Genomic DNA, 16292 nt, shown 5'->3' with positions numbered 1-16292 from the left:
TTTATTTTGAAAGATATTTAAACATCTGCTTTTTTGTTAAAATAATTTCATAGTTTTGTTAGCACTTGGAGCCAAACTTTCATATCATGAATGTTTCCTTTGAAAAAAAATACATTATGTAGGCTAAGCAGTTACGTATGTACAGACTAGGATTCACTCACACTAACAGTTATTGTTGAGAATGTACTATATATGCCATTCCCCTTTCAAGACACTTAGACTATCTCATGTAAACATAAGAACAACTCTATGTAGATGTCACCATCTGCATTTGATGGATTAGCAAACCCCAGCTGGAAGAGGTTGATCTGCTAACCCTAGATCATACCACTACCAAGTGATAGAAATGGGACTTCCACAGTATGACTCCTACCCTTAGCTCTTACTCACTTTTTTTGTATTATCATTCTGGCAACCAAGCTTGCCTTTTGTTGAACACCTTTCATTGGTTCTCATGGAGTCTTGGTACAACCAAATATAACACTGTGCTTTTCTCATTGGTGCTCTTCATTAATGTATATATGCAATTAAAATAATATGTATTCACATTATTGAAAAAGTAGATGCAACCCAAATTCCCACCAACAGATGAATTGATAAACAAAATGTGGTATCTATATTCAGTGAGAGATTATTCAACATTAAAAAGGAAGGAAGCCAGAAAGGTAATGCGGTCCTGTTAACCCAGCACTCTGAAAGGCTGAGGCAGGAGAATTGCAAGTTCAAGCCTAGCCTGGGCAACTTAGCGAGAATCTGTTTTAAAATGAAAATTTTCAAACTGGGATGGGGCATGTAGCTTAATATAAAAGCCTTGTGGTCAATTCCTAGTATCACCTCCACCCCCAAAAAAAAGAAGAAGGAAATTTTGACTTATGCTACCACATGAGTCAACTCTGGGGACATTGTACTAAATGAAACAAGCCAAACTAAAAGACAAATACTGAATGATTTCACTTACATGAGTAGTCAGATTTGTAGATAAAGAAAGTAGGATGATATTGCCAGGAGTTGGGAGGAGAGAGAATGAGTAGTCATTGATTAATGAGTATGGAATTGGTGAAGATGAAGAAGTTCTGGGGATGGATGGTGATGATGGTCACACAGTGTTAACCTGCTTAAAACCACTGACAGGTACATTGAAACATGGTTAAAAATAATACATTTTACGTTGTGTATATTTTAACATTAAAAAGCTCACTTCCTTTTTGTCATCTGCTGTACACTTGATTCAACCATCTTCCCTTTGTTAGTGGACTTTGGAGTCAGTGCCCAGCTTGACCGCACAGTGGGCAGGAGGAACACTTTCATTGGGACACCCTACTGGATGGCACCAGAAGTCATTGCCTGTGATGAAAACCCAGATGCCACATATGATTTCAAGGTGTGACTTCTTCATTGTATTTTATAAGTATGTCTAGTCTCTCGTCCTGAGTCTTGTAATGGGAGAATTCTTATGTACTTTTGGATTTGTGATTTATCTACCCCAAAGGGAGAACTGAAAAACATTATCTGAATTTTAAATTATCCGGGATTCAAGTGGGAATCTTTAATGAATTCACCCATTATATCTAATTTACTATTTGAAAAACAAAAAAATTAAATTATTTTCTATATTCCTTTGAATTTGTCCTTGCTTTTTATCCTTGAAAATAGACTTGCTTTCAGTTTGGGTTATAGTTTAGACTTTTGGCACAGCATATATTCCTTATGTTTTCCTGTTCATTTACTAGTTCTTTGTTTTTGATTTTTTTTAACTGATACATAAAAATGTAGAAATAATACATATAAATAGGGTGCTATGTAATGTTTCAGTACATTATACATTGTATAATGTTTAAATGAGGTTAAACATATTTATGTCCTCAAATAGTTATACTGCTTTTTTTTTTTTTTTGCACTTTTTATTTTGATGAAAAGTGTCTCTACATCGCTAAGTTGCCCAGGCATGGCTCAAACTAAGCAATCCTCCTGCCTCAGCTTCCTAGAGTTCTGGAGTGGGTGAAAACTTTCTAAATCCTTTCTTATAGCTTCTGAAATGAACGGTGTGTTATTGTTATCTAAAGTCACCTGACTTAGTACCCATTGATCAACTTTACCCTATCTCTCCCTCCCCCCAAAGTATGTGTTCTGATAGCTTTCTGATGAAAGAAACCAAGATGTGAATTTGATATCTAGGGCTATCTTCTCCTTATTAAGAATAATCAGACTTAGTCATTTTTATATTGCTCACAGTACAATTATTTGGAGCTTCTTTTCTGTCAGAGGGAATCAGGATGTTGGTAACCACTTTGTGATGTTTCTCTAGCATAGCATGGTGTTTCATAAAAATTTGATTTGCAGCTAGTTTCTTTTAATGTAAACTGGGAATTTATTAATGAATTCAAAGGAGTATTCAAATAGACTTCCCTAAGAAACCTTTTCTTTTCTATTTCCATGAATCCTGGCTAATAAAAGTAAGACTGGGGACAATGGGATCAAAGTAAAAAATATGGAGTTTTAAACTGTGCATTAGGTAGAGACACCCTGTGGGCAAAACTTGATACTACCTGGGTTGGTATTGAAGCACAAGGGTTTTCCCCCAAGTGATTATAAAGATTCTCTCTAAATACCCTCATCTTAGACAGGAGGAAACTCAGGCCCGAGGTCTTTGAAAGTCACACCCAATTAATGATCTTCTAAGAGTTAGGATGTCAACCTGGTCTCCAAACTATCTATTCAGAGCTCTTCCCGATAGATTGCCCTGCTCCTGTATAATGCACTTCTATGTAAATCTCCACTTTGCCAGAGTATATTTGAAGAATTTCATTTTTAAAAAACATTTAGTTCTCCATGTTTGGGGTTATTCTTGAAATCAGGTCACAAAGATGCAAATATTGCAGTGTCTTTGGGACCTAGTGTCGCAAGGCATTGACAAAATTATTTGCTTCTTTTGGAAAATGCAAGCTTGAAGGTCTGAAAACACAATAATTTCCTCCTTCCTTAAAAGTTAGTCACTATAATAACCTGACAACAATCTGTCTGAAAACAGCTGCCAAGTTAAAAATTAATCTCTTGCCAAAATAAATGTCATTTATTTAAACTGCTAATGATAAGCACGTTTAAATAATTCCATTTGCAAATCCCTTCAGAGGACCCACTACAAAATATATGTCCCAGGCCAGATATGTGTATCATAATTACCAAAAACAATTCTTCAAACTGTAGTCATCTTTATCAAGTGCTAACTAGTCTACTGGGCTACTGGTAGTTTGGATTCTTTATACCATACCATGAGGGATGAGAATGTTTTAGACTTTTATCCCAGCTTAACCTTTTAAATACTGTTGGTGGCTACATTATACATGGGACTTTTGTTTTGTGGCATAGAGTAGATCCATGCCTCACTTGTTTTCAGGAGAGTGACTAGAAGAAGCCTTCCCTCTGGTTAAGCAAAAGCCTAGAATGAAACTGATATCTTGGTCCTCCTCCCTCAGGTTATAGGTGAAGAATATCAATACAAGTCAGTGTAAAATTTGTGAGACTGAACCGGGTGTGGATAAAGCCTAGTATGTGTCTAGTCACAAGGGTCCATCATGATGCAGTGTGACTTCAGAGGTACTAGAAGTTTCACGTGACTGTAAAAGAAAGCATCCCCAAGACATTAAAAAAATTGAAGATGAATTTCTGTGTCTTATGTAGAAAAATAAAAATTCTTGTTGGAAAGAAGGCCACTTAGATATTAATTTGAATTAGTTTTTCCGTATTGTTATGAGTATAGGTTTGGTAAGAAGATGATAAAGTCTTGGCAAGAATATGAGCTTCACTTGCCGCCTGTCATGAGTAAAAGAAGGAGCATCACACAAGGATGAATAAGGAGGAACAGGAAGGAAGGAAGGTTTGAGGCTTCTTTGAAGATATAATTCAACCACTTCATAATGTTACCATGGATGAGACAATGCTAATCTTTAAATAACCTTCCTGCTTCCTTGTTGATACTATAACTTGTGCTTTTTTTTCAGTTCAATGTGCTTGGGAAGGTGCGCTGCCACCAGAGAACAATATTACAATAACTTGGCTTTCAGGATGCTTTATTTATTCACTCAATGTGTATTTACTGAATGCTTGCCGTGTGTAAGGGATAAGCCAAGCTCTACTCATTATAAGCAGTTTCCAACCAGAGTTCGTTGGAGACCCCATGAAGCCAAGGATCCAGTCCTGTGTGATTGATGGTCCATTTGGGTCCATTTGACCTCAGGTTCCCCACCCTCAGAGCTGATGTCACCACTTTGGACTCTCTTGTATGCCATAGATACTCGAAGCCAAGGTGGCATGTTTAAAGTAAAAGATGACTTGAAGACCACTGGATTTGTTGAATTCCCTAACACAGAAGCCCTTGCTTTAAAGTAGAGACAAAAATGCAAAAAAAAAAAAAAAAGAAGAGAATAGTTTAGTTATTTGATTTATTATTTATTATTAATGGCTCACTTTCTGATTGGTCTAAAATGTCTTTAAAACCAAGTATACATTTAAAACAAAACTAAAGTAACTCAGTATGACAAGGGCCTCTGTAGGAAAGTACTCTGAAGAGCTCATGGTTTTTACTGCATTATGGTTTTGTGTGATAGCTACTGGTTACAGTAAGTAATTCACTGAAAATAGACCTTCTTCTAAGGAGGAGCGCTGGAATCTCATTTGCTTTGTGTGCTGGCTTTCCCCTGGAGGCCCTTCCTTTCTTGTTTTCAGAAACTCTGTCAAAACACTTCAAGTGAAAGGAAAGGTTTCATTTCCTTGATAAGTATGCGGGACAATAATGAAAGCTTTCTCATTTAATAATAAGCATTCAAAAGATTTGAAATTAATAAAACCATTCACAATTCCTAGACTGCTTAAATTGTTATTTTTAAAACTTACTTTGAATTTTATTGCTAGTGGATGGAATCTGCCAAGCATTTTATAGTCCTATGTATTTATTGCTTTCCCTGAACCACCCACCAAAAGAATTTCTTTGTAACCAAATGCCCATCAATAGGAAATTGGTTGAATAAAAACTGAAGGATCTATTCAATGGAATACCATAAAGCCACTTAGGCAGTGAGGTAGCATATATGTTGGATTTAAGCAGATGCCAGGACACTATCTCAAGTGTTAAGTACAGAAAACAACTTAAAGCATAGTGCTTATAATATAGTCTCACTTTCTCGCACACATATTTATGGGAAATCTAGAAAGTCCTGGAAACCTCTAAAATTATTTTACCTCAGAATAGAGCATGTGAATGTGAACTTAAAATTGTTATTTTGTGTATCTTTTGGTCCTGTTCTAATGTTTTTGCCATAAATAGGCCTTGCTCTTATATTAAAGAGTGAAGTGAAATGTCCTGTCCTCTCATCCCACACCAGCCAGGTTCTATCTTTAGGACTATCGGCATTATGCTGTGTATTATTTGCCAACACTGTTTATGAGACATTTCCCACAAGTAGTGTGGATTACTTTCAGACATAGGTGTCTCCTCCAGGGTTTGGGGGAATATTGAGTTCTATAAAGAAACAGTTCAACTTATTCTCCCATATCATTGATATTGGCTTTATTCAGACAGGCTGGAAATAGCTCCTCTAAGTAAGAACCTCAGCTGGAGCTAAGTGAGCAGCTGTCTAGTGGGAGAGTCACTGTGATGCAGGTGTCACCTGAGAGGACAATATTCAGGTTGCAGAATGGTGCGTTTACACTCTCAAGCAAGTCCTGGCTTCTGTCTGCTGAGATCCAAACATAAGTCCTTCCCTATTTGGTTGAGAGAAAAAGACAGCATGTTAGTGTCACCGGCAGAAAACTGACATTTCTGTTAAACCTATTTTTATTGCTCCAATGGTCATACCCACCTATATAGGATTTTTTAGTTAGGCCCAGCTGGCCTCTCTTCCAGGCAACATGGCAAACCTAAGAGAGAATGTCTTCCAATAGTTACCCTTTGGCCATATAACAAAAGTAGATGGATAGAGACTAAAGATACCTGTCTTCAGTTTGTTTCATGCATGAAGTAGAATTACTAAGAACTGCCTCTGCTTAGACATCCTTAGTAACCCTGCACTCACTCACCAATTTAGTATTATTTATATGTAACTTTATGTAAGTATATGACATAATGAATGAAATCAGACAAGATCAGTTTAAGGTGTATATTCTCCCCGCTGTTTGGTATATTACCTCAAGAGAATTATTTAACTTTTGTGAAACTGTATGAAATGGGAATTATAAATTGTAAATCAAAAGATTTTAATAGAATAAATGAAATATACACACAGAGTGGTACCTTACCTCACAAACTTAATTCACTCTATGATTCTGGAAAAGATGGCCACATTCATATTCATGTGGAAAAGATGGCCACAGTTGTGTTCATCACCTGATGCAGAGTTTGCAAACAAAACCAAAATTTTGCCAAACATTTAACCTCTGTTTGCAAACCAAATTGTTCACAACAAAAGCATTTGTGAACCAAGGGGTGTGTGTGTGTGTGTGTGTGTGTGTGCGTATGGAGAGAGAGGGGGGAATTATACTATAATATAGTACATTTGGTAAATAATATGATAGTTTTATGTTTATGTATCATATGAAAGTAATGCTATTTGGGGCCATTTTTGACCTAAAAACAGTCCACAACAATCATATGGTTCAACATTGTATTTATATTACACACCTCTAGTTTGATCTTCTGTTGAACTGGAATCTGCTTCTCTATACCTTTTACCACTACTAGATTAAGATGCTGTCCTTAAGGGCCACATAAAATGCGTACCATTTCCTATTTCCAACTGAAACATTTCAAAAAGAATAAACTAACCAGAATTTATTCAGTGAAAGACTATATTCTGATCTGTGGAACTTGGTAAAATCCGCTATGCTGGTTGTCCCTCTTAATAAGCTATTATCTGGCTCCTCTAGACCACTATGCAACCTGTGCTTCAGGATAATGGGGTAGGACTGAACTATATCTGTCTGTGCTTGTCCGTCTGACTTCTGTCCAGGCTCTGCCAGTAGCAGATGGCAGAGAGGGACTATGGGGCTTGAGGAGGAAAGAGGACAAGCCTTTTCCTATTTGCCTCCTCTAAGCTTATTGTTTATGCCTGCCTTGTACTATTGATTACTAGACCTCATGGCCATCTTACCTGATTCATTGTTTCCAGTTAAACTGCCAATTGATAACTGGCCTAAGGATCTGTCTATAATCATATTTGTTAAACATCCACTATGTGCATTGTGTTGTGTTAGACACCTTGTATATATTCTTACTGAATTCTCATAATAATCCTGCAAAATATGTGTTATCCTAACATTACAGTTGAGGAAAGAAGCTTGGAACTGTTAAGTGGCTTGTCTCTGCTCACCAAGCCAGTTGTGTCAGAGCTAAGAGTCAAACAGAGGCCTGTCTGGCTGCAGTGTAAGCTTGTTCTGTTTCATGGCCTACACCAGTTTCCTTTTCCCACATTGCCTCCCTTTCCTTGTGTGTTGAGTTTCTTCACTGTGTTGGGCAGCCTAGCCCCAGAGGAATGCACATATAGTCTTTGTGCCAGTTGTCTCTGGCCCCCAGTCCAAAGTTGTGCCTTGTGTCTGCCTTCTCGGAGGCATTAGAATTCGTCTCTGTTCTGTTTGTAATGCACACAGGACTGGGCTATTAATCATACCACAGACCAGGCTGCACAGCACCTCTGAAATAATGAATTTCCCAACTCCTGCCAAAATGAGTCACACCATGGCCACAAAGGAAACTTATCTCTCCCTGACTCTCTCCTATCTTGTTCCTCCCTCTTCTTTTTCTGGTCTCCTGTAATCTGCCTTGCCAATTGTAACTGGAGCATTTTCTCTTGTGTTTAAGTTCTGAATTGTCTTTGGGACTCACTAACATATCCAAAGGCTTAAACAAGATCTATCAAGGACATTTATGGCTTTCTAGCATGGGCTGTTAAACACAGCTTACAAGTAGCTTTGGTTATATATGGCCAGAAATATAAACGTTCCTTTTGGAAACAAGATAACCCCAACAAACATTATGATACAAGATGAAGACTTAAGGGAGCGGCCATAACTGGCCTGGTCATGTGACTTGATAGGGGATACATGGGTAGTTAGGATGTTATGGCCTCTGGCTTGAAGAGGGTGATTTTGGAATCTGGGGTAGTCTGCCCAAGGGACATCTCTTCCCTGATCCTCCCTGCTTCCTGTAGGATAAATCTAGAATCACCTAGGAAATGATCCCTCCGCATTTCCTTACTATCAAAATGCACTTTCTATTATTGCTGCATACATAGTATCACTTAGGAATGCTATGCTTATGTTTCTTTTGTCTCAAGAAGTCTAGATGCAGGCAATCTGGGGGTTATATAGTGCTCACAGATATCTTCTATCCTTCTGCCCTGTCATTATTAATTTGTTGGATTTTTGCCTCATGCTTGCAAAATGGATGTTGTAGCTTCCAATATATTTTTATTCAAGGCACTAAGAAATGGAGTTGAGTTGGCAATACAAAAGCTGTATTAGTTTCCTATTTTAGGGAAAGCAATCAGTATGAAGATTGCTCAAAAAACTAAAAATAGAAATTTCATTCCACTCAACTAGTCTTCTTCTAGGTATCTTCCCAAAAGAGTTAAAGACATCATACAATTACAGAGATACACGCATAGCCATGTTTATAGCAGCACAACTCATAGTAGCAAAATTTTAGAAGCAGCCTATATGTCCATCAATGATGAATGGATAAGCAAAATGTGGTCTTTATACATAGTGGAGTACTACTCTGCTATAAAGAAAGATAAATTTGAGTCATTTGTATGAAAAGGGATGCACTCCAAGACCATAATATTAAGTGAAATAAATAAGACACACAAGCTTAACTAATGCATGGGTTCTCTTATATGAGAAACCCACAGTACAAATAAATTAAAGAACAAAATAAAAGATAATAAGAAACAGGGAGATCTTTTGTAAATAGAAAGGAGACCAAGTGATGGAGAAGGGGAGAATGTAGAGAAGGGAAAAGGACTTAAAGAGAATTAGGATGTGTTATGTACATGTACCAACTCTCCAGTGCTTATAATCTTTAGGTACTGCACATATCTACTATTAAAAAATGGAAAAAAAAAATCACTTCTCAGCATTTTGGCTAAGATCAAGTGTAAAAATGAAAAACAAATTTAAAAGGAAAAGCAAAAGCTAATAGAAGATATTTGCTTATATCTCACTGGCCAGAACTGTGTCCCATCCCTAACTTGCTGCTGCAAGGGAGCCAAGGTAGGTAAGTGTAGCTTCCCACACTCTAAAACAGAGGCAGCAATGGAAATAGGCCCTGAAAATGCCTGCTGAGTTAGCCAGTAAACAGTATCTGCCACAACCAAATTGAAGGAGAGTGTAGAGGATTAAATTTAGAAAGCAAAGGCAATCATATCTAGCAGTAGAGGAGGAGGAAATTGATATTCTTCAGCCCACTGTATGCTGGATTTTGATTCAGGCAGCGTACCTGGATACATGCATGTCACAGTTCCCTTGATTGTGCAGTTGAGAAAGCTAAACTCTGAGTAGCATTCTGCATGGAGCTAAACCTTGATTTGAATCCAGATATGTCTGATTTGAAAACCTATTCTCTTTCTGTCAACCTTTGTTGTTCCAGGACGTTGAGGCTATTTTGTCCTGTGAAATTGGGGTGACCTCAGTTAATCTCAGCACCTTCATTGCATTGCTAGTACCTTCAGTCACCTGGAGACAAAGTAGGAATCTAAAACCACTTTTTATGGGCCCCGATATAAAATAAAGGTGAATATGGCACTCCAGTGCTTATGTTGTGGTAGTAATTCAAGGAAAACTGACTCAGGAGGCAGGAGACCAGGTCTGTTTAAAACCTGGTACTTAGGTGCTCTATGATCTTGAGAGAGTCACTATTCCTCATCTGTGAAATAAAAGGTTGAACTATATCTCTAAGAACTCTCCCAGACCCTGAACACTTTGGTTCTTTCTCTCATTTATCTTTTAACTCATTTATCTTTCATTCAACAAGATTTTATAGAGGGCCTACTATGTGCCAGGCACCACTGTTCTAGGTAGCTGGAATATATCAATCAACAAAATAAAAATCTCTGCTGTATAGGACTTATGTTTGTGTGTGTGTGTGTGTGTGTGTGTGTGTGTGTGTGTGTGTGCGTGTGTTGGAAGCAAAAGATGCAAACAATAAATATGAAACATCATAAATGAATAATAAGTAACTATAACATGTCAGAAGGTGAATGTGAGAAAGGTTCAGGAAGATGAGTGCTGGGAAGGCTCCAGTGGAACTCACTGAAAGCACAGGATTTGAACAATGACTGCAGAGGGGAGGCTGCCTGCATGCACACCCCTGGGGAGGTGCTGTGGACAGCGGGAATAGCTCGAACCGGGACCCGAAGCAGAAGTGTACCTGAACCTTCTGAACATCTTCCTCCCCATCTAAGGTCTTGCCTGAGGCCCTTCTCATCCCAGCTCCCTCACTGCCTTTCAAACGTGTGGGTTGTCAGGCCAGCTCAGAGCTTTCTGGACTGGACAGCCATCTAAATTTCTCCCTGCTGTGTCCATTAGGGGAAAAGCCTGACCTCTGCCTTCATGCTTGTACCTCATTGCATGCTCCAGGAATACTCAGTTCCTAGGGATATGAGGAAAGTGCTGGTAGAGCTACCAAGGCCTGATGATACTAGAGTCATATCAAAGTAACACAGGAACCTTTTGAGCTGACCCTCCATTTCCAGGTTATTCTCACTGCTTCCTGCCTAACACCTCCTGCACAGTGAGTGACTCAGTGTTTTCATTGTTCCCAAACACTGGTCTCTGTCTATCAGCCATGAAAGCCCATGTACAAGAGAGCTGTGTTTTCATTTTTACTTCTGAGCCAACGTGTAACAGGTGAGCCAAGCCTTCCTCATTAGCTCCGGCAGTGACCTCATGAAACTAGGCCATGGCCTGTGGGAAACAAGTTATTTGCTAGGCTGTGCATGCACAAGGGGCATATGTGTCCTATGAAACTTCTGAATGCCTTGTGAAATATAATGAAGAGAATGGATAAGAGTTGCTTTCTTGAGCTATGCTGTAAGCAGAGGAGTTACTTGGAATATAAGGATAGTGGTATTGTAAAGGTGCATTGTTATCCCCACTCAAGCTGAGAATCCTAGAGTGAGGCTATCACCATGCCCATCCACCTGCTGTAAGGTACCTTGCATTTTAGGAAAGAGGCTGGAAATCCCCTTAGAAAGCCCTTTCATATTCTATGAGCCTCTGTTCAAATTCTGAATGGGCCTGGGTGTCACTCACTGGATAATGAGCAATTTAGTTTCAGGGAATGACTCGGCATGAATTTCATAGTCCTTTTCCAGTTACATCTTTTTTCATGTACCCTCAGCATTTGTTTGATGGAAATAGCAAGGAAACTTAACTTTGATCTCTCTAATCTGAGTGAGGTTACAGGTGAGAGTTTTGAATAATGTACAAAATACATGAGGTATTTAAAATGCAAGGCTGCTGGGAGTCTATGTCAGGATGCGGGCCGTTGAATCAAATTTCATATTAAGTTTTCTTAAGCATCTGCTGAGAAGCAGGAGCAGCAAACATCATATAAAAGGAATCATCTTCTTGATATTTCTTAACTTGATTTTCCCCATCTCTTGATCTGACCTCTCTCATGCAATATTCAGAGACCACTGAGCCATAAACACAGAATGTGGTAGGAACATATTGTTAGAGATGAAGATTGCCCAGTAAGAGGGAAAACATTGGCCTACTAAATTTTAACTGATTTCCACTAATTCTACTAAATTCTAACTAATTCTACTAAATTCCAGAGCCTAAAAGTCAATCTGAGTAATAAAGAATATAAGGATATAAATAAAGGTCGCTATATTACATAATAGTTTACTTACAAGACAGAAGATATTTCTTCATCCATTTACAGATATATTGCACATCTCCAACTCTGTCCAACTCTTTTCTAAGCACTGGCAATGCATCAGTGAGCACCATCATGAAACATCTTCCATCCTTATCTTATTACATTAAATGATATGAAAGTACTGAATTTTTAGGTTAAAAACTATTTTATATAAGTAACAGCTACCATATGATCTAGCTTTTTTTTTTGGTACCGGGGATTGAACTCGGGTCCTTTGCGCTTGCGCAGCAGGCGGCGAAACCGCTGAGCTAAATCCCGGCCCCATATGATCTAGCTTTTGCACTCCTTTTACCCAAAAGAAGTAATAAAAGCATTCATCCAAAGACTCATACACCAGCGTTTGCAACAGCTTCATATCTAATAGCCCAAACTGGAAATAATCCAAATGTATACATAATCAAACTGTGATATATCCATACAACAGAATACTGCTTAGCCATGAAAACAGTGAAGTACTGATACATACTTCAAGCATGGAGCTCAAAAACATTATGCTAGGTGAAACAAGCTCGATGGAAAAGGCTATCTATTGTACGATTCCTTTTATATGAAGCTTGGAAGTTTCAAACTAATCTATAGTGACTCAAAGCAGATTGGTGTTTCCTTAGGGACAGGGGAGTGGGGCTAGAGACAAGAATTAGGGAAGGACTAAATGGTGTAAGGGGGATCTTTTGGGGACGATGGATGTATCACATGTCATACATCTGTCATACCTTATCAAATGGTACACTTGAGTGATAACACTTGTGTGGTTTATTATGTGATAACTACAGCTCAATAAAGGTGCTAAAAAAAAAAACCCAGCTCAACAGCAGTTTCTTAAGGTTCAGTTGACAAATTTCTGCGATGAATTAATTTTAAAACTTTATGTTCTTCTTTCATACGTTTATTGAAAATTTTCCATATGTTGGGCACCATGAAAGATATTGTCAATGAAAAGTGAATGAGGTTATTTTTGCTTTGAGGCTCAGTGGAAGAAATCAGCTTGTAAACAGACAACTGAATGGCTTTCCCACAGGCAGTTCTGGAGCAATTACCAGTGTAACCAAGTTTTCCTTTGTTGACTGAATTTATGCATGTGTCTGTGTCTTCCTTGTTTTTCAGAGTGACTTGTGGTCTTTGGGAATCACCGCCATAGAGATGGCAGAAGGTGCTCCCCGTAAGTACCTTCCTCTGGGGTGACATCTGTTGCTAGTTGCTCTGCGGGTGCAAAGGTTCCTTGCCGGGAGCTGCAGTTGCTTTACTTCTGCTACACTGAGCCCTGCATGGATTCGAGCTGGCATATTTAGAAAGCAGAGTTATATTAAATCAACCAGGAATCGCTTCATTGCAGGGCCGAGTGAGGATCTTGTTTTTATGAGGAAAAAAGAAATAAAAAGCAAACTTTGGGGAGTCTTGTTTGTCTTACAGATTTAATGTGTACTTTGCTCTTGAACTCTGCCTAACGTAAAACTGAGAGCAACCCACAAAGACAATAAACTCCACCATACAAAAATGCAAAGCTAACTTTCAGTGCAGGGCTTATGCAAACACTTGCATTCAATTGCTGTCACTCTTCCTAAAATAACGGTGTTTAGAATTTCAGACTTTCTGGCTCTTTCTTAGCAGACTGGCCACAAGCCTGGCCACCTTCAGAATCTCCCAGGCTCCTTGAGGTCTGGCACTCTACTGGCAGAGCATCTCTGCCGGCCATGTGGTGGCTCAGAGACTGTGCCTTACTCTGCCTGTGCAGGAGGTAGCAACAGGGCACCCAGCTGCTACCGCAGCACCAAGCCTGCCTCTCCCAACGGCCACCCCCTATCAGTGACCAAGTGTAGTAAGGATAAAAGGAACAACCTTTCCTGGGAGACTTAATTCCTTTGTAGGTTGCAGTGCCTCGGGCAATCCTGGGTGACTGCTGAACCTGCCTTAGAGGGCAGGACCATCTGGGACACTTTAGGTGAAGGGTGGGACTTAAATAGCAGTCTGATGACTTCCTTATCCTTCTTGGGCCCTTTCCTGTTTTCCTTTACACCTACCTCTGAATGATAGGTCACTATGCTTATGACTTTTTACCTTCAATCTATCATAGTCTTCTCACTTCCCAGTCTAAACAAGTTCATGTATCTGGAACATGATTGATATAGGATGTGTTGCCATCCTTTGTTCACAGTGTTAATAGACATTTACAAATCAGGAAAGTAATATATTCCACTTTTAAAGCTATATTGTCATTCTTGATGAGTGGTATAAGGGGCTAAAAATAAACTTCTTCCCACAGAATCCTTTGGCTGTTAGTGAGCATATATTCTTACTCTAGGTACAAAGAGAAAACTAACCCCAGCTGTTTAAAAAGTAAACTAATAAAATATTCTAACTAAAATAAGAATGTATGAGTGCTTTCACTGTAAACAATAAGGGCATGTTTACAAGTTGAGATATCTTTATAACTTTGTTTTTATGCCAGACTCTGTCTGACTTAATCCTCTGGTCTTCCTGGGGCCAGTGAGTTTAAAAACAAAACAAAACAAAGCAAAATCCATTATGAAACCTGAAAAGCCATTGCGGGGCATCTTGAAACAGAATGATATTCTAGGATATTGCTTTAGACTTCAGAAACTTATGCAGATAATACAGCATTTGGATGAGCCTTCAGTGTATAAGAAACAGGCTTTGGGTTATCAAATACATTTTATTTTATGGCTTAAGATTTTGCTAACTAAGAATAACATAACCACCTCCATTGTAGTTGCCATCTGACCTTGTTCACTTGGAAGGTCAGGTCGTTATTTATAGCAAAAATGGCTAGTGTTGACCCTTTAGCCTAGTTTCCTTAACTACAAAGTAAAAGCGTATTCCCTAGAAATGTTAACAGTAGCTATTCCGATGGAGTAGTAGTTTATGTGATCGAACATCAGCTTTTTAACATGCTTGCCAAATGGAAGCTTTTGAATCTTCTGACACTGTGCTCACTGGTCCCCTGTGGACTCAGGGAGTCATTTGGCAGCATTATTTGCACAGCCAGGTTGGAGTTGGCATGGGTTTGGCCCCCTAACTGGAGCTGGCCCTCGTTTTGGTCTCTTGCAGCTCTCTGTGACATGCACCCCATGAGAGCCCTCTTCCTCATCCCTCGGAACCCAGCACCTCGGCTGAAGTCTAAGAAGTGGTGAGTTCAGTCTTCAGAGTTTTGTAGATCTAAGGGTAAAGTTTTCCTGTGATTCTCTTTTGAATTCGTTCAGATCCCTGGATCCTGCTGACTGGATTAAACTAACATATACTACAGCTTGGCAGATGACTTTCCATATGCTGTCATTCATATTAGAATGGTAGCTTCATTACCTACTATTTGTACAGTGGGTTTTAGCCCCACACCTTCAAGATAAGGAGCTATTAGCTAAAATGAGTAGTGGAGCCAAACTAACGACACAAAAGATTTTTGACTTATAATTTGAAATGTATCTTTCCAGGCAGCACAGAACATCGCACCAGAGAAGGAGAGGCAGAGAGTCAGCCTACTGGATTGGCTGACTTCTTTTCCTAAAGACAGTGATTCTCAAGTGCATAGACATTCCTGGTAGTATTCAGGATTATTTCTCTGGCATATGCATGAGCATTGATAGTTCTTTGTGTTTTTACTATTGCTTTTTCTTTATGGCAGGTGATACTGGCTTCTTTTTTTGGGCAACAATATCACCCTTTCTTTTAATAAGCTTATGTTTGTAAAAAGGTGACTTACAAAGAAAACTATAGAAGCAATATTAAGAATGGTGTCAGATGGGGCCGGGGATTTAGCTCAGTGGTTCTGCCACCTGCCTTGCAAGCACAAGGACCCAAGTTCGATCCCTGGTGCCAAAAAAAAAAAAGAATGGTGTGAGAGTGTGACAGAAATTTTGTGGATAGTGTATGACTGACTGAAGTTTGGAAGGTGTTTTACAGGTTACACCAGATATTTTGATGCTGGACTTCTCTCTTGTGTGTCCTTATGTTTGGATCTTTGTATCTTATCATTCTGTAACAAAAATCTATCCCTTCCTTCCCCTTACAGTTGTGGTATGCCCACCCCAACACATTCTTAAGTCTCTGGCTTCTCTTATACTGGGGCGATTTCTGCCCACATGTGACCTCCTATCCTTTTCTAAAGAAAAATTCTGGGCAGGTAAATCAGGAAGGGACAAGCCCTTGTGTGCCTTTTCATACCACTTCCTGATGAAGCCCTTGATGGGAGCCCTCCTTTTTTCCCACCCACAGTTCCCCCCACCACCTAGAGAGCAGTCTTAATTAATACAGTCATCTGGTAATGACATAGCAACCCTGATGGAACAAGGGAAAAGCACACTGCTTAGAGAGGGAAGGAGATGCCAGAAGAGACGACAGCTTG

The 16292-nt window shown here is 39.1% G+C and overlaps 1 protein-coding gene across 6 annotated transcripts in view; it reads left to right on the top strand.

Moving 5' to 3' along the window:
• Tnik (TRAF2 and NCK interacting kinase) overlaps positions 1 to 16292 on the top strand; it is a 397016-nt gene that overhangs the window by 276570 nt on the left and 104154 nt on the right. For all 6 annotated transcript variants that reach the window (XM_004834596.4, XM_013071572.3, XM_004834595.4 and 3 more), the window contains 3 exons: positions 1251 to 1381; positions 13040 to 13094; positions 15002 to 15080. In XM_004834596.4, coding sequence (XP_004834653.1) covers positions 1251 to 1381; positions 13040 to 13094; positions 15002 to 15080 — 265 coding nt within the window. The remainder of the gene's footprint in view (positions 1 to 1250; positions 1382 to 13039; positions 13095 to 15001; positions 15081 to 16292) is intronic.

Source organism: Heterocephalus glaber, unplaced genomic scaffold, assembly GCF_053883595.1.
Source record: "Heterocephalus glaber isolate CG9 unplaced genomic scaffold, H.glaber_assembly_v1.0 deba00001504, whole genome shotgun sequence".
Classification (NCBI taxonomy): Eukaryota; Metazoa; Chordata; class Mammalia; order Rodentia; family Bathyergidae; genus Heterocephalus; species Heterocephalus glaber.
This window is presented reverse-complemented; position numbering and strand designations above follow the sequence as displayed.